We start from the raw sequence: 18,784 nt of genomic DNA on the forward strand, positions 1-18,784 counted from the left end.
AGATCAGAATGTCGTCGATAAACACCACGACGAATCGATCCAAGAACGGATGGAATGTCCTGTTCATGTAATCCATGAAGATAGCAGGTGCGTTTGTCACCCCAAATGGCATCACTAGATACTCATAGTGTCCATAACGAGTCCGGAATGCCGTCTTCTGGATATCCTCAGTTTTTACTCTGATCTGATGGTAACCCGACTTCAGGTCTATCTTTGAGAATATCGCAGCTCCTCGTAGTTGATCCATCAAATCATCAATTCTGGGTAGCGGATACCTATTCTTGACGGTTACTTTGTTCAGTTGTCGATAGTCGACACAAAGTCTAGATTTCCCATCCTTCTTTTTCACCAATAAGACGGGTGCTCCCCAAGGTGAAACGCTTGGTCGGATGAATCCCTTCGACAGGAGATCCTCAAGTTGAGACTTCAACTCCACCAATTCCGCAGGTGCCATCCGATATGGTGCAATCGAAATTGGTCCTGTTCCCGGTACGATGTCAATAGCAAACTCAATGTCGCGTACAGGCGGCAAACCAGGTACATCGCCAGGAAAAACATCCGCGAAGTCCCTCACAACTGGAATATTACTCACTTCCGAATTTCCTTTACTCTCCAAGCTCAACAAAACTGAATACTCTTGAGATCCTTCATTCAGAGAGACATTAATATGATTGGCGGATAGATACTCGGAAAGGTCCGAGTCAGGAAATACCACTCTCTTTCGGCTACAGTCCAGAAGACAATGGTAGTGGGACAACCAGTCCATCCCTAGGATAACATCTAGGTTCTTGAGAGTTAGGCACACTAGGTTAGCATGGTAAACTTTATCCCTATAGGTTACTGGGCAATACATGCATGCAGTGTCAGCAAGCAGAGTTTTGGCAGGTGTGGTAACTATAAGATCGAAACTCAAAGCAGTAACGGGAATTTTAATCTAGTAGCACATTCCCTAGAGATAAAAGAGTGCGTTGCTCCGGAATCAAAAAGTACAGTTAGGAGATTACCGTCAATCTCGCAATCTCCCCTGATCAGACCATCAACCCCTTCAGCTTCTTCACCATCCATGGTGTAGACTCTTGCCTTGGCAGCAGGACGCTTCCCACGAGCAGTGTTAACAGCTGGTTCTGTCTTGGGTGCTCTGCATTGAGCAGCAGTATGCCCCAACTTGTTACAGTTAAAGCATTTGGGCCTCATGTCAGTACAAGCATTGGCATAGTGCCCAGGCTGCCCACATCTGTAACAGGTCATCTCCCTGTTCACAGTCTGACCTCCAGAACCTCCAGCAGTACCCACCATGGGCCTATAAGATCCTGAAGCAATTCCTCTACCTGCAGGACGTTGATACGGCCTCCTACTCTGAAATCTCCCTCTGCCTTGAAAATTTTGAGAGCCCGACCTCATCGGCCCTCCTGTTCCAACACGGTTCAGTCTCCTGTTCTTCATTATCTCCACCTCAGTGGCTTTCTCAACCAAAGTCTGAAAACGAGTGATTCCCAACGGTTTCACCGAGTCTTCAATATCGGGCCTCAGCCCATTCACAAAGCGCTTGCACATGTAGGGTTCATCGACCCCATTGCGGAAGAATCGAAAGTGCTTGGCCAACGATTCCAGCTTGGCAGCATATTCCGGGATGGACATGCTACCCTGACGAAGTGTCAGGAATTGCGACTCACGCTCGTCCCGAGCACTATCTGGAAAATACTTTTCCAGAAAAGCAGCACGAAACGAAACCCAGTTCACTTCCAAGTTGTTTGCTTCCATCATTCCTCTGGCGCCTCTCCACCAGTACTCAGCATCACCCAACAGTAGAAAGGTTGCCATTCCCACCTTGGCCCCCTCAGCAGTCTGCAATACACCGAAGATCTTTTCAATCTCCTGGATCCAGAGATCCGCTTTGTCCGGGTCAGTACCCCCCGAGAACTTAGGAGGATCTTGTCTTCTGAAATCATTTAATCCCTTATTCTGATCCAGAGTTATTTCCCTCTGGCGTTGGTGCTGATCACGTGCCTCCTCAGCAGCACGCCTCATAGCATTATCGTTTGCCTGTGCAGTCACAGCTTGGGCCATAGTGGCCATCATCTCAGCTAGTTGGTTAGCGTTCACCATGTTCTGCTAAATTAACAAACAGTTAGTGCTCATCATAAGATAGCATCTAATATAACTATACAATATGATTAAGCAATAACTTCAAACAATTCTAAGCGAATAATCGCTTGGCAGACAATCAATTTTTTACTCTTTGCAGAGTCACACAACCTAGCACAGAAGACCTATTTCCCACGACTCCCAAAAGACTCGACTAAGCTCTGATACCACAAATGTAACACCCCGATTTCGGTGGCGTCACTTTAGTAACCAAAAGAAAATACTTTAAGCGGAAAAACGTGAATTATTTTTTTCCGACAAGATAACTAAAGACAGAAAGCAATAAAACTCCCCAACAAAAGATAAAAGGAACTACTATACAACTATATATACATGCCTCGCTAAACACTACCACGTCACGAGTAACCTCCAGTGACGGGTGACAGAAAAAGAGTAACGCCCGAAGGCAATATGTACAGTCCAAGATAAAGATACTGTGTCCGCAACACTAAACTACAAAATCTGAGAGCAAGTTGGCCCAGCGGCCTAAGAGAAGACCCCCTAAATCCAACCAGCTCTCTGTGATCTCCATAGGAAACCACACAAAAGCTACCGGTAGGAAAACTACCCTGTCCCCAAAAACGGAAACATGACGGTCAGAGCATCGACACTACTCCTACACTATCCCTACCCGAGGAGCCCACACTAGCACTCGATCCTACACGCTAGCGCGGTCGTCATCCGAATCTGCATCCAGGACGACTAGGTCGACGTACTCAACACTGCCCTCTCTGTCCACCCTAATGCGTTCCTGCACTGGACTCTCGGGCTCGGGGCCCGGAACGAGGTCCGCGACGACAGCAGCAGCAGTAGACGGACTAGACTCCGTCGAAGCCCCACCTACTGGCACCTCCTCAGAGGGGTCCTCATCATCTGAAGGGGATGGTGGCGGTGGAGGTACTCCCAAGCCGGGTCCACAGTGTACTCCTGGAGGCAGGTTGAAGCTCACTATGTGCCTCCTCATCACTCCCTCCGTCAAGCGTCCAAATCGGTCGACACGGTCCTCCATGATCCGACCGGTGTAGGTCGCACGGTGGCCCTCGGGATCGACCACCCATGCACCTGGGTCGTCTTGATCAAGCATCTCGTACCTGGTCCCCCCCGACGGGCTGACCATGGTAAACCAATCCCCCATACTCATCTGACAAATGGCGTAGTCCGCCCAAACACACACAGCAGACGCGAGGGTCAACTCCAAAGAATTATATAATTAATAAAACCAGATATAATTATAGGATAATAAATACTCGCCTCTCAGGCTTATAAGTTTTGGGATAGCTTCCTAGGGTTGCATGTATCACAATGAATATAAAGAGCCATTAAAACAAGTAGCATGCCTCAAAAATAGAATAAACAGTTACCAATCACACTCAGCAACTAAGTCAGCATGTATGTTGCATGAAATGCAATGCTGGGTAACAAAATGCATTCCGGAAGAAGGATGGACATCAACGAGGCGGCCCTAACACCAGCCACGGTGGGTACCTTCCTGCTCGCGTGTCTCTTACACCACACAAAAGTAGTCAGATCAGCAGTGAACCCGTAGGTCTGCCATTCCGTCTGCTACTGAGGACCACCGTAGTGTCCTAAATATGGAAATCCGGGTCTTATGACCATTTTGGAATCCACCGAGGTCCGGTATCACGCCGTGTATTAACCTCAAAATGAGTGCATGAATGCAAGTGATTAGCCAAACAACGTCTCCGACCTCACCCGACACGTCGCCACGTGTTCTAGATAACTTAAAGTCTCTAAAAAAATACCCTAAGGTAAATGTCGATTCTGCGACAAAATACAATTAATCATAAACAAAAGAGTGCAACCACTCACGACAACTCTTCGAGTCATCAATGCTCTCACGAAGTCTCTCGCTTCTGTGGAGTCTCACACATTCACAAAGTCTCACGCTTCAGTGAAGTTTTATGCTTTCACAAGGTCTCACGCCTCAGTGAATTTACACACTTGCACGAAGTCTCACGCTTCAATGAAGTTTCATGCTGTTCACGAGGTCTCACGCCTCAGTGAAGATCCATGCTTTCCACAAGGTCTCACGCCTCAGTGGAGTATCACGCATTCACAAGGTCTCACACCTCCGTGAAGCTTCTCGGCTCATCCCTTGGATGGCTAAACAAACTGCTCCCAGAGCGAATGAGTATCAACATACCCAGAACTCGAAATCTTCTCAACACTTGGATCCGACGACACTTCTCGTTTTCCAAAACTAAACTTCAATCCAAAGCTTGCATCCGAGATTGTTATCTTTATTTAAAGGTTTAGAGGTTGTTTAATATCTTATGAATTTTCTTTATAAAAATAGCTCTTTTTAGTCTTATCGTATTCCCTATGAGTTTCAAAGTTCCCATAAACCCAAGTAATTCCCTGAGAAGGTCTCGATCCATTGGAGCATGACAAGGTCCGAACTCCGTTCGTCCTTTTAAAACTCTCTCAAAATCTCATAAAAATTCGGCATGACCTGCCCGTAAACCTCACTCTTCAGAATCTCAGGTACAAGTGGAATAGCATAAATAAAACAGCTCAGTCAAAAGCATAAACAGCATATTCCAACACATCCTAAGTTAACCATGTAGCACATAGCATGTGAATCATTTAGCACACAATATCATGGCCTCAAGTACTCAACAAGGTCGGCCGAAGCCTCAGAGAACAATTCAGACATTTAGCAATTAAGTGCATAACACATAGATCAAGTCGAACTTGTCGACACCTAAAGCATTATCTAGTAATTCAGAGAGTAGCCCTCACCGGTGGGTCTTCCAGCTTCTTCCTCAAGATGTTCTCCAAACTCTTCTCCTTGATTTCTGGGAATCTCCTCAAACGAACCTTAAGCAAAAATCACAGAAATCAACACCAAGAGTCAGAAACTCAGCGATCAAAGAGTCCTAGGGTTACACAGTACACTACTACCTCCTTGGTACGACAATCTAACGCGTTAAGACAAGTTTTCGAAAAATCGGATTCTCCTCCCCCCTTGATATAGCTCTCGGCCACTTTCCTTAATTGGGAGGGTCGATTTTTCTTCGATCAAACTTGGTTCCTAGGTTAACATAAGCCGTAACTAAGACGGTTCTAGGCTCGGAAAAATTTTCGGATCGAAAACTGATATAGGGGCAGTTTGGTCATTATTTTTAGCTCAGAATTTCAAAATTGGATTTTTGAAAAACAAATTGGATGGGGACGTCCACAACGACGTTTATGACGACAAATCCTACTAGCACTAAGCCAAGTCGATAGATTAGAGCGTAAAGGTTGCGACTTTGCCGAAAAATGGGTATTTAGGGTAGAAATTGATCCCGGCGGCATTTCGTCGACATTTGACAAAATCTAATCCGCAGAACACGCTCAGGAGCATGCAGGGAAGAAGTTTAGACGCTGAAATCAGCTGATTTGAACAGTTTTTCAAAAACCTCAAAATTTTGAACTCAGAAAGTCGCAGGAGAAATGGACAGAAACGACGATTCGAAGGAGAGTATAGATTACCTACCTCGAGGTCTTCGATTAGTGACGATCGGTGAAGCAAACGGGCAAGAAACGACGAAGATCCGGATCTCTCTCTCTCTCTAGGAACTCGCGGTTTTGGGGGTGGGGAAAATGGGTTTTTTTCTCAAAAATCTAATTTTCAAGCTATTTATAGGTTTTGGAAAAAACGGAAAAATGATTTTTTTGCGATTCCGATTTTTCCTGCGCGTTCCTCTGCGCATTCTAAGATAGGTTCTGGCGACAGAATTCCAGAACTCAAAACAGGATTCTTGGAATTAAACCAAAAGATCCAAAATCGGCATAAGTCGGTGTAAGTCGGTTTATCCCGAAAAACTACTTTTTGCAGTGATCGTCGGATGAGAAAACTTCCTTCTGAAGAAAGATTAGGAATGATGAGAGAAGTAGGAGAACGCGGGTGGAATCTTCATTTGAGTTTCCGGATAGAAAAAGTCTTCATCGTCTGTCGATCTTAGGTTTTTCGAACTATCAGGGATTCCGTTTCGGCAAACTTCCGAGAATTGGAATTTGACGTTCGTACTTTCCAGGATTTCGCATCGAAATGGTTGTTTAAGGACGGAAAAGAGAAGTTCTAACATTTCTCTGAGGATTTTTGGAATTAGTTTCCATCGTGTCCTAAAGCGTAAATTAACTATTCACTAATACCTTCGACCTAGGATTAAGCGTATGTTAGTTGTGCTATAACTCTTTCGGTTTTTCGATACATTCTTGGACTTTTCCTGAACCTCTTTCCTTCCCAAATTTATCTTAATCAAATAACTCTTTTATTTTATTCACTTATCCAAAGCGTTAAAACTTGGGCCTTACAGACGGGGATAGGGACGTGGAGTCAACTAGCCGCGGATGTCATCAAGGTGAATGTGGATGCTTCCCTTGGTAATGATATGTTTGCTGGGTTTGGTTTGGTAGCTCGAGATGACCAGATTTTGGCAGCAGCTTCTTCATATCCGACAATAGCAGCATCAGCGATCGAAGCGGAGGCCCTTTGTCTCCGTTGGGCTTAGGGGTGGAAATAAGCCAAGTCAAGCCAAGCTTTGCGTGGCCCAAGCCTGACCTGCATTGTGTTTTCATGGCCCAAGCCTGGCTTGTGGCCTGTCAAAAGCCAAACTTTAAGGCTTGGCTTGGCCTACAAGCCTACTTAAAAGCCTATTTATCTAAAACGATGGTGGTCGTGACTCACGGTTGTGGAGAACAGGCGGACTTTGGGCGCCACAGTGGTGGCTTGTTGCAGCCGCCAGCTGCCGGCCTGCGTGCTTGCCTGCTGTTGCTGTGCCTCTTGTGCTGTGCTAAAATTCTTAAAGGCTTTTAATCTAAGTTAGAGACTTAAGGTTTTATGTTTTATACAAAGTAAAGTAAACATCAGTTTTTTTTTTAAAAAATAATATAGTATATTATTATATTATATTTATTTATAATATTAATAAAAGTAATAGATAAACAAACCGACCTATCAAGCCAAAGAGGCTTTTATGATAACTTGGACTTGACCTTTTTAGTTAATTAAGCCTTTTAAAAAGCCTAAGTCTAGCTTTTTTAATAAACGAGTCAAGCCAAGGCAAGCCTCTGACGAGCCAAGCCACAAGCCTCTGTTGGGCCGCTTGGCTTATTTCTACCCCTAGTTGGGCTATGGTTTTGTCCTCATAGTAAGGCTTCAGGCGTGTTCAGTTCGTGACTGATAGCTTACAGTTATTCCATGCTTGGAATAGGGATGTTGGCCGGTCTCTTTTGTTTACTGTTGTTCAAGACTGTAAGGGTCTTTTGAATTTGTTTGATTATGTTGCTTTATCTTTCGTTCGTAGACAGGGAAACTTTTGTGCTGATTTTATGGCCTGGAACGCCTCTACCCTCTCAGATGTTGTTTGGATAGAGGAAGGTCCCCCGGGTTTGTATGGCCTACTTCAGGCAGATATTTTGGCTTTTATGCCGGCCATGGTTTAATCAATTTCATGTTTCGTTCAAAAAAAGAAAAACAATAAAATTGGAAGAAAAAAAAAAGGTTTTAGTTTAGGAATATAAATATGGAATGATAATGTAAACTTGGTCGAAAATGGAACTAAAAAGGGGAAAAAGAATATAAAGGAGCTGCGGATCCATCTAGAAGCAAGTGAGATGAAATGCAAGAGAGCGAGCGCGGGGTAGGTGCATTGCATACTGAGACCGAATATAAAGAAAGATAATTTGTTGCAGTGAAATGGCATTTCTGAGGTCAGTGGCAACAACTACAAGCGCTGCAATAGCAGCTTCTTCTGCTATCCCTGCAGTCTTCGCCTTTTCTTCTCCATCATCATCTTCCCCATCTTCTTCTTCTTCCCCCAAATCCCCAAACGCATCCTTCTCTTCCAACCCCAACAGGTTCACCCTCGTCAAAGCATTCGTTGCTCCTCCCTCACCTCTCCGAATGGACACCAAGCTCTCTAACCAGGTTCGACCTTCATCAATTTCTCTCCAATTTCATCTCTTAATCACTGATTCACGCTGTATATCTTAACTTCTGATTCTCTTCCTCTCGCAGACCGAACATGTCTTGCCGGAGTTACTGGTGAGTTTGTTCACAATGCTCTTTCTCTCTTTTCGTCGCTATTTCTATGCGATTGATAGTTTTTTTTTATAGGCAAATATTAGTGGTTAGTAATGTTAGTAAATTAGTCATCCTCGGGTCCGAACCCGGGACTCTTCATCCCACCCAACCCTTATGTCCCTATGGGATTGGTAGTAAAATTGCAAGTTATTTTTTTTTTTTTGTTGATTTGATTTCAGACGGAGTATATGGTGGATATGAAATGCGCCGGTTGTGTTAATTCGGTCAAAGAGAAGCTGAACACCATTAAGGGTAAGTAAGTGTTTCAGTGATTTGCTTGAACAGGATCAACTCATGCCATATATACTTTAGCAATTTATTTCTGCTTACAGCGTGATTGAAATGTTTAAAGTATGGAATTGAATGCAAATCCATTCTTAGCTGATCTGATTTGATTGGATTTCTTCATGTATCAATGGATTTTTTTTTATGTGTAATTGATTCTCATTTACTACTTGCCTGAAAAATGTCTCCTTTGTTAAAATTAGATCAATTTCACAAGTCTTTTGTGGTTCAAACGTGCCTGAGGTTCCCATCTTTTGTGTCATTCTGGTGCTCTCACTTTTTACAGGAGTGAAGAACGTGGAAGTGGACTTGAGCAATCAGGTTGTTAGGATACTCGGTTCGACGCCGGTGAAGACCATGACTGAAGCTTTGGAGCAGACTGGTAGAAAAGCCAGATTAATAGGACAAGGAGTCCCAGAAGGTTCGCCGGTCAACTCCTTGCTTTTCAATGTTGCTGGTTGCAGATTTTTTAACACTAGTTTTGTGTGACTATTACTCTATATAATTCTGTTCGTAATAGAAAGTATATAACGTGATTTTGTCTTCATGTTCGATAGTTTTATACCAAAATCCTGTCTAACCCTAAAAGCACATTTGAGTTGAAATGAAGTGATGTTGCTTTTACATAAAGTTAAGAGCTTTGTACTGAAGTTTACTTTGAGAAAAAATGTTATCACTTCACTTAGCCAACACTAACTACTCAAAATCAAGTTTGCAAATTCTCCTGTTATTCATCTTCACATGAGATGGTAAAAGTTGCCAAATTGAAGGTTAGTGTTGTTTCAGATAGTTTTGCTCTTAATTTTTTTTTTGTGTATAATGATTACAGTATGACAGTTATGAAGTGTCGGTGTGATACTAGTGTGGTTGTTGTGGTGACAATCTCGCTGCTTTATGCCTCAATTTAAACTTGTTTGCTCATTACTTTTAGTTCAGAAAATCAAGGATGTTCTTCAGCATCAAATGAATGTTGATACATTTATAACCAAACATCATAGTTCACATTATACCTCTTTTAATTAAGAAAACATTGTTGGTGCTGCATTCTCATCAAATCCTAGGTTTCTCTTACATTTGCTTATACTTTTTGATTCCCATTCCATAATCTAGTAAAACAAAACATACTAACTGAAACATTTTGAGTAATTTGCTAGTAAGACTTAATTTTATACATGTTTGCTAAAGCCCCTAAAATTACAAAGATTCGATGATCTTGTTTCTATAGACATATGTGGTTGGAGATTGGAAATTAGCATACCTAGGACACTGTTCTCTTTCTGCTATTTATTTCTACGTTGCACCAGTTACGATTCTTTGTATTTTTTGTTGTTGGTACATCAGTTTCGTTTTATTTTCCTGCTAAAGCAGTTGAAAATCTTCATTGGAATTTTATTTATTCTTATCATCGACATTACTAACGACGGAGTATACAGCAGGAAAACCAGTTTTTTTTTTCTTCACATATTTGATTGTATTACTTTCTTGTATTCCAATATTTATTCATATGTGAAACGTGAGCTGTGGGGTGCTTTTGTACTACACGTGTCTGTACCCAGAGGTTGATCCATTGGTCTACAGACCAGCCAAAACAGCTGGGGTGACTGCCTAATGGCAGTAATGATTAGGAAGTAATTAGGGAAGAACTACTTAATAATTATTATGATTATACAATGACTACTAGCACTTATTTATATGAGGAGAATATGTGAAAGTATGAGGTGTAATTATGTGTGCAATGCTGTTACTTTTTATTGTGGATAGGTATTACACTCTGTAGGATACTTCGGTCCTTTGGACAGCCAGTATTTCTGTATTATGTCTGATTTCTATGTCAGTAATATAATTATTCAATTTATCTTGGGAGTTCTATCATTTTGATACAACCTGTTAGATCCCAAGGAGAACTGGGGCCAGTGAAGTATATCATTCACCATGGCTAGGTTGTTTGTCAGAGTGAACTTGTTGGAGGAGAAATTCATGGATATGAAGACGAGCACTGATGAGAAGATGGCCAACATGGAGGAAAAGATAGAAAATTTGAAGGGAAAGTTTTTATCTGACAGTAGAAGATTCTGGGCAAGCACAATGAAAGGGAACTTATGTGGAAGAGCCAATTGCCTACTTTTAGTCTGCGGGACAAGGCTGATAGTTCAGGGGGGAGGTGATGGGATCCTATGGGCTGATCTATTGTCTACAAACTAGCCAAACCAAACAGCAGTAGGGGTAACTGCTTGATGTTAGTTGTGATTAGAAAATAATTGTTGGCAGAAATGGCAGTTATGATTAGAAATTAACTACTGGCAGTTAATTATTAGAAGTTTATGTGATAATACGGTATGTAATTATGAGATGTTGTTAGTTTTTATTGTAGACAGAAAATACTCTATGTAGGAGACTTTGGTCTCTGGAACAACAAGTGTGTTCTGTGATTTGGTCTCTGCGTTGATGGTGCTATATGACAATATCCCTTTGAAGAATGAAGGAAACTGCTGAATTTTGACACGGCATGCAGCATATTGGCATCAAGATAAGGTTGTAAACAATTGTTACATAGGGATTGAAATTGGACAAATGGCCTGTCGGGAGTCTATGGCCTATCCCATAGTGAGTCTAGGTTAGGCTAGACCTATTTGCCAATTGAACTAAGACTTTTAAAAGTCTATTTAGCTTATAAGACTAGGATTTAGGCCATTAAAGAAGTCATTTAGGGATGACGTTGTTCTATATAAATATGATTATGTTTTTGCTAATATTATAATGTTGTAAAATCAAATATTTGGTGGTCTATTTATATAGCTTTATCAGTTACTAATCAAGATTGGGAGCTTCATGATGTTCATGTCCCCAGAGATGCAAATTCCTCTGCTGATTAGCTATTTGGCTAGCAAAGCAAGGATCTATGTCCAGCTCTGATTTGCTTATTTTAGAGTCCCCCCTTTTGAGTTGGAGTAGTTCCTCTTGAGGGATAGTCCTTGCAGGATTTAGCTTTTCTTTTCTTTTGTTTTCTTTTTCCATTGCACCAAAAAACCAGTTACTTAAAAATTGACTTTTAACTAGCATTTTTATACAAATCAGACTTTAAAAGAAGGCTTCCTATATCCATACTGAGGTCTCATGTTTGAGAAATAGGTCATGCCATGCCTATTTAAGTTAAAACCCAGCTTGTCCTGACTTATGTTCACCAGTGCAAATGTAGTAGTTTCTTTCCTCGAGCAAATTATTGTAGTATTCCATTTCATGGATTCACCTATATGCTTTGTCTGTTCATCTGCCATACTCTCAATAGCCAATATATTCCTTCTTATGTTGTAGCAAATTGTCTGTATACCATATTCTCTTTATTGACCCTAACATGGCATGGACTTGGTTTTGCTTAGACTGCAGCAACTGCTTGATGTTTTTACATTTTCTAAGAGCAAATATTTGTTTAGTTGTATGATGTGATGTTTGTATTTTATAATCCTATTATAGCACTTGTTAGTTGTTATGACAGTGTATAAACAACTCAAATTCAAGTATTATGATTGTCAGCAATGTTATTCAAATGCTCAACTTTGCATCGTTTCAGCTGTTTTATTAGTTCTTATTTAATTGACTCTTTCCTATGCTTTACAGACTTCTTAATATCTGCTGCTGTCTCTGAATTCAAGGGTCCCAATATTTTTGGTGTTGTTCGCCTGGCTCAAGTAAATATGGAACTGGCTAGGATTGAAGCCAACTTCAGTGGGCTATCACCAGGAAAGCATGGTTGGTCCATTAATGAGTTTGGTGATCTGACTAGAGGTGCCGCGAGCACTGGTAAAGTGTTCAATCCTACAAATGAGGAAAACACTAAAGAGGTTTGCTTTTTTGATATACCTTCTGGATGACTTCTATTTTACCGTTTTTTCTCAAGGACTAATTACTGGTATTTATGTTATTACAAAATGGTAAAGGGGACTGAATTTTGAATATTTTGACGAATCAGAAGTATAGGATATTTCTATTGATTGAGGCTTACTATATCCCTCTAAATTGTGATTTTTGAAATGTATTACTGAAACTTCGTTTAGCTAGTGATCTAGCTTAATTTGGGGATTGGGTACGGTAGAATGGCAGAAAAATACAAGCATAGAGAATATCTGAAGTTTTCTTCCTCAAGCTACAAAAATAGCAACAATAAGAAGCATTTTTCCATATATTTGAACCCTGTGTCCTTGTTTGTTGTTCTCTTTCTGACGGTTGTTCTTAGAAATCCTAATTTGTTTTGAATCAAATAATTTTTTAATTGTTTGGATTTGCAAATAAAATTCTTTGTTGGAAAATTAATTTTTTAATTGTTTGGATTTGCAAATAAAATCCTTTGTTGGAAAATTCAGAGTAGAGGCAAATTTGATCTGATTTCTTTTTATTCTTTTGAAGTTTTGTTCAAATGAAAACTATATCAAACTTGGATTGAATTGATTTTACTTTTGATGGTTTAACTTGACGTTTTGGAGTTTTAGTTAATTCATTAAATCTGTTCTAAGTACGTGTCATAAAACTAGTAATGCAAAACCAAATCAATATATTTTTTAGTGTTTCACTGGTAAAATTTGATTTGAAAATTAGTTCAAATTCTATTGTTTGAAATCAAATTCTTCTATTTTTAATGATCTCAAACACAGCATGAAAGAGGTTGTTGATTTGAATTTCAGCCACTTGGTGACCTGGGAACACTAGATGTTGACGAAAAGGGTGAGGCCTTCTACACTGGGGTCAGAGAAAATCTGAGGGTGGGTGATCTCATTGGACGATCTTTAGTGGTATATGCAACTGAAGATAAATCAGAACATGGTGTAGCTGCTGCAGTAATTGCCAGAAGTGCAGGAGTGGGTGAGAACTATAAAAAACTCTGTACTTGTGATGGCACCACCATATGGGAGGCAAGTGACAGAGATTTTGTTACTAGCAAGGTCTGATAAAGTAGTTTCATGAAAACTTAGGATTATAATTTAGTTGCCCTGTCCTCCCCCAGTACTTCATATTTTAAGGACTTTTATACCTTATGGATACAATAATGTTTGTTTTATACAGTTTATAACTATATTTTAAAATTATTAATATTTTGTTGTTATCATTGTGTTGTTTTTGCTGTTGTTATTATTGTTGTTCAAATTTGCGGGTGATAAAATCCATGGTAATGTGTTTTTCCATGGGAAGCCGCAATTGAATCTCATTCTTTATGCTTGGGAAAACAATACAACTCAAAACAAAACAGAAAGAGCCGATGAGCCATGTGAGGAATCTCAATACAACGAACACTCCAAAGAGGCGAGTGAGCGCCCCAAGCGAGCAAGGCAATCTGCGGTAGCATTAAAATCCTTCTAAATGTTGTTTAGCGTCACTGTCTTTGAGCACTGGAAAAAACCTCACTCTTCTCATCCTCTAGAGAAATCAGGAGATCGGCACAATCCACCTCACATATGACTTGCTTATGACCCCAACTCAAGACAAGAGAGGGATTGTAGAAAATTGAGAGATCTTGATGCAGAAAATTCAGCCAAGTAAGAGCACCCATCTTCATCCAAAACTCACTCGAACAGGGATAATTGTGGAGGCTAGGGTGCGAATCCTCAATTGTTGCAAAACACCAGGTGCAAGTTGTAGAGTTCGTCATTTTATTTTGAACTTGTTCATATTCACTTGGAGTTACCTTCGCTTCGAAAGCCCACCCTTAACCAATACTCTTAGAGAAATAACCCAAAATCTCTCTAGATGAATTTCGATAACGCCACCCGCTCCGCAAGGCCCTGGATTACCTTTGGAAGCTCCGTCAACATTGAATTTCAAAACTCCAGAGGAAGGTGGAGACCATGCTACCAATCTCTTAGCTGCTACTTTCCTCTTAACTTTTGAGAAAAGTGATTCATATCATAAGGGCATCCAGGCCATGACCCTTTAACCCACCATATGGCTCGTAGCAGATGCAAATCCCAGATTTCCTGACTGGTAAAGCTCTTGTCCTTAAACAACGTGTCATTCCGCCCTAACCATACAAACCATACTAAGGAGAAGTTGATAATTTGCCATAAAATCATATCTGTACCTGCGGCTAATTCATTCCACTCCGCTGACAAATCTGCAAGTGTTGTTGGCACGCCCACAACACACCTTTCCTTCGAAAAACAACACACCAAAGGGGCCAAACTTTGAGGCAGTGAAGGAAAAGATTGTTGTTCGACTCTACTTCTCTCCCACAGAAAGAGCACAACCCAATGGTACTAGGATCAGCACCCCTTTTCACTAAGTTTTCTTTTGATGCTACTCCCTCCGATCATTTTTATAAGAAAATTTTGACAAAATCACAGAAACCAAGGAAACTAATATTTTTTATAAATAAATTACTATGCTTAATTCCGATGAAGTTTTTTCCTTTTCACAAGAACAATCATGCTAATTATCATAAATGTTGACAATACATATTGGGTGCTTGCAATTTCCCTTCAAATTTTCGCATGGGGAATAAATTTCTTTGCATTGGAATGAATTATTTAACTTAATTTTATAAGAGTGTTTCTTATATAAAGGACAAAAAAAAATTCTCAAAGTGTTACCAGAGGGTGTATTTTATTAATAGAGGCCTGCCAGAAAAACAAATTGACCTTGGGAGGCAGAATTTTTTGAATCTAATCTGGTATGCAATTGTTGGTAGTGCCAAACGCCTTTTCTTCTGCCCATTTGATGAGGGATTTCACAGAAAAAAACCCCATAATTGTCCAAGCACCATACCAAAGAATCACTTGAATTGGGAGATGGAAAGATCAAGATCGAATTTATCTTTTGTTCAAAATTTGCATACAGCTCCAATTCCCTTCTAGAAAAAGCACGCCGAAAAGTCAAGTCCCAAATCCACTTTCCTTGTCCACTTTCCTTGCGAGAAGAGCCCCACTTCCGCTATCTTAGCATCTTTACGCGAGCACAAAGCAAATCGCTTAGGGAATTGCCTTGCTAGCGAATCAGAACCGACCCAGACATCCTCCCAAAAGCAACCATCACCAACAGCACACAACATGCCCTCCTTTAAACCTCTGACCAGCACTAAATCTTCTTGTAACACCTTAATCAGATCTCGCAACAAAGGGGACCAACATCTCCTTTGGTTCACTAAGCCATGCAAAGGCAACACACTGCTATCCTTTGCTATAATCACTCTTCTCCATAGGCTCTCCCTCTCTACTCCGAATCTCCATGCCCATTTGAGCAAGAGAGCATTGTTCTTCCAGCTAACAAATCCCACACCAAGACCTCCCGACTCTTTTGATTGACATATTAGGTTCCAAGGGATCCAAGCCACCTTCCTACCCTCTTCACCTTTGCCCCACAAGAAAGCCCTTAATATTTTCTCCACCTCCGCCACCACTCCGATGGGAGCTTTGAAAAGGGAACCACCCTTCTGTTAGGAGAAATAGAGAAGATGAAGAGAGAGCATAAGAGAAAGATGTGCTAGGGTTTTATTAGAGGCAAACAATAGTCCAAGGGTAATACAATAAGAGACAAAGCAAAGTATAAATAGTTCAAGAGAAAAAGACTATACTACCCATAAAACCTAAATAATAAAATAAGAGAATATTATCTAACATCCCCCCTCAAACTCACGATGCATCAACAGGAATAGGAAGCATCGAGAGTTTTCCAATCAAGAAACGAAAGCGCCTAGCAAAATGAGACTTAGTAAACAGGTCAGCAAGCTGCATGGAGGAGGACACAAAGGGCAAGGTGATAGTCCCCTGCTGAAAATGATGTCTAGTGAAATGACAATCAATCTCAATGTGCTTGGTGCGTTCATGAAAGACTGAGTTGCGAGTGATTTGAATGGCACTCATATTATCACAATACATAGGAGTAGGTGCAGAGAGGGAGACACCCATGGATTCAAGTAGCCAACGCAACCAAACAATTTCTGCAGTAGTGGATGCCATGGCACGATATTCAGCTTCAGTAGAAGATTGAGAGACAACAGCTTGCTTCTTACTTTTCCAAGAAATAAGAGAGTCTCCAAGGAAAATGCAAAAAACCAGTTGTAGATTTCCTATCAGAGGGAGAACCAGCCCAATCAGCATCAGAGTAAGCACGCAGCTCCAATGAGGATGAGCAAGGGAATAAGAGGCTTTGAAACTGAGTAACCATAAGATAACGAAGAATGCGAAGGACAGCTGCCCAATGAACTGTAGTAGGGGAGGAAACAAGCTGACTAACAACATGCACTGCATAGGCAATGTCGGGTCGAGTAATGGTAAGATACACCAAGCTGCCAACAAGAGTGCGATACAAAGTATGATCTTCCAAAGGGACACCATCACATGAGTTATATCGAGTATTCAGTTCAAGAGGAGTGTCAACTGTTCGAGTATCAGAGAGACGAGCTTGTGCAAGAATGGTGGCAATGTACTTAGAGAGAGAGCAGATAACCTCGAGGGGAATAGTCAACCTCAATTCCCAGAAAGTAACGAAGAGTACCCAAATCTTTCATCTCAAATTGTTTAGCCAATTGAAGTTTCAAATTCGTAATCCCAACAACATCATCCCCAGTAATAATCATATCATCAACATAAAGAGAGAGCAAAATACGACTATGAGGAGAGCTTTTGACAAACAATGCAGAGTCATGGGGGCTGGAGGTGAAACCTAGGGATTTAATCACAATGGAAAACTTCTCAAACCAAGCACGAGGGGCTTGTTTAAGCCCGTAGAGAGCCTTCTTCAATTTACAAACCGCACCTGGATTATGAGAGACACCTGGTGGAGGAACCATATAAACCTCTTATTGTAGATCATCATTGAAGAAAGCATTTTTAACATCTAGTTGGGAAATATGCCACTGACGAACAGACGCAACGACAATAAGGGTCCGAATAGTGGTCATTTTAGCAACAGGGGCAAAGGTTTCTTCATAATCCATACCATATTGCTGAGAAAACCCCTTAGCGACTAAACGAGCTTTGTATCTCACAATTGACCCATCAGACTTAGTTTTGATCTTATAAACCCAACGAGAACCAATTGCAGTTTTTCCTGGTGGAAGAGAAACAAGTTCCCAAGTATTTGTCGTAGAGCGGAAAGTTCTTCTTCCATAGCCTGCTGCCAACAGGATCAAGAAATGCCTCTTTATAAAAGGAGGGCTCAGACAAGCTATGAATAGAGGTTAAAAATGAAGCAAATGAAGTGGAATAGAGAGAATAAACAAAATCAGGCTTTTGAGTGGACTTACGGTCACGTTGAGGACGATGAGGTTGAAGATCTACAATCTTAGAAGCTGCTTGGGGAGGCATGGGGACAGATGAAGCTTCAGGAGTAGCAGAACTACTAGTGTCAACCCTGCAAAGCTCAACATGAGAGTTAGTAGGACTATGGGGAACAAGAGGAGCATCAGTGATGTCTGAATTTGTAGAAAATGGATCAATGCGAATGAGATCGGATTTGGTAAGATCATGTGTACTAGAAGGAACAGTGTAAAAAGAAATATGTTCAATGGACTGGGCGGGACATAAAGAAGATTATGTCCCGCCCAAAATGAACAACAAACCATTGACGATAGCCAAGGCGGGAAAGGCAACATGACGAGCTTCATTGCCCTCCTTTAGGTGATGGACCCACAAGCCAGCTGGAAGATTCCTTTGGATTTGTCTTATATGTACGGGGATTTGGGCCCTGATTGTCAGGCCCAAATATAGGAAAGATCCATATCATGACCACCCCCTCTATAAAAGGGGAGGTCATCCACTTGTACGGGACCAACTTTTTCAGCATTAATGAGAATATTCCTTTTATGGTAGTTTTGCTATTTTAGTGCTCTGCTAGGGTTTACTTTTTGTCTTTCTCTTACATAAGCTTGCCCTAGTACAGAACATTGGCGCCGTCTGTGGGGAAGACTCAGCTCTTCCGGTGACAGAAGGAGGAATCGCGAGCCATGGAGACTCGTTCATACGGCGTAGGTCGGCGCGATCATCGCCGGCGCGGTGGTGGTCGACACGGCGGTCGCGCCGGCGGACGAAACAACAACCGTCCCGTACTGGACGACCAAGAGCAGGAAGCTTCCTCGGAGGGGGTCCACTCAGTGGCGCCGTCGCCGGCGTCATTGGTGAATGCAGCTCCGGGAAGACCTTCAGATCTGATCGCTAAATCAGATCCAGGTGTTCGGCGGCGTTCAACGCCGCCTGACTACGTGAACTTGGAAGATCTTAAAACAACTGCTCCACGGAGAGCGCAAGAGGCAGTGACAGGTATCACGCCTGCGGCTTT

At 41.4% G+C, this 18,784-nt stretch overlaps 1 protein-coding gene and 1 pseudogene across 1 annotated transcript; one reads left to right on the forward strand and one right to left on the reverse strand.

Annotated features, from left to right (window-relative positions):
• Nucleotides 1-7,756: 7,756 nt before the first annotated feature.
• LOC130711546 (copper chaperone for superoxide dismutase, chloroplastic/cytosolic) lies at nucleotides 7,757-13,622 on the forward strand. The gene is made up of 6 exons (XM_057561218.1): nucleotides 7,757-8,083; nucleotides 8,174-8,200; nucleotides 8,419-8,491; nucleotides 8,811-8,945; nucleotides 12,140-12,363; nucleotides 13,201-13,622. Exons 1-6 carry the CDS (start codon nucleotides 7,853-7,855, stop codon nucleotides 13,462-13,464), a joined length of 954 nt encoding a protein of 317 aa, XP_057417201.1. The 5' UTR covers nucleotides 7,757-7,852; the 3' UTR covers nucleotides 13,465-13,622.
• Nucleotides 13,623-16,130: 2,508 nt separating this feature from the next.
• LOC130715217 (uncharacterized mitochondrial protein AtMg00810-like) lies at nucleotides 16,131-17,459 on the reverse strand (annotated as a pseudogene).
• Between the last annotated feature and the right edge of the window lie 1,325 nt (nucleotides 17,460-18,784).

This window comes from Lotus japonicus, chromosome 4 (genome assembly GCF_012489685.1).
Source record: "Lotus japonicus ecotype B-129 chromosome 4, LjGifu_v1.2".
NCBI classification, from domain to species: domain Eukaryota; kingdom Viridiplantae; phylum Streptophyta; class Magnoliopsida; order Fabales; family Fabaceae; genus Lotus; species Lotus japonicus.

What these genes read in the sequence shown, in the direction of transcription:
- LOC130711546 (XM_057561218.1), top strand. Translation starts at nt 7,853, where the DNA reads ATGGCATTTCTGAGGTCAGTGGCAACAACTACAAGCGCTGCAATAGCA. An exon ending in AGGACAAGGAGTCCCAGAAG is followed by an intron (nt 8,946 to 12,139) that starts GTTCGCCGGTCA and finishes TATGCTTTACAG; the next exon opens with ACTTCTTAATATCTGCTGCT. An exon ending in ATGAGGAAAACACTAAAGAG is followed by an intron (nt 12,364 to 13,200) that starts GTTTGCTTTTTT and finishes TTTGAATTTCAG; the next exon opens with CCACTTGGTGACCTGGGAAC.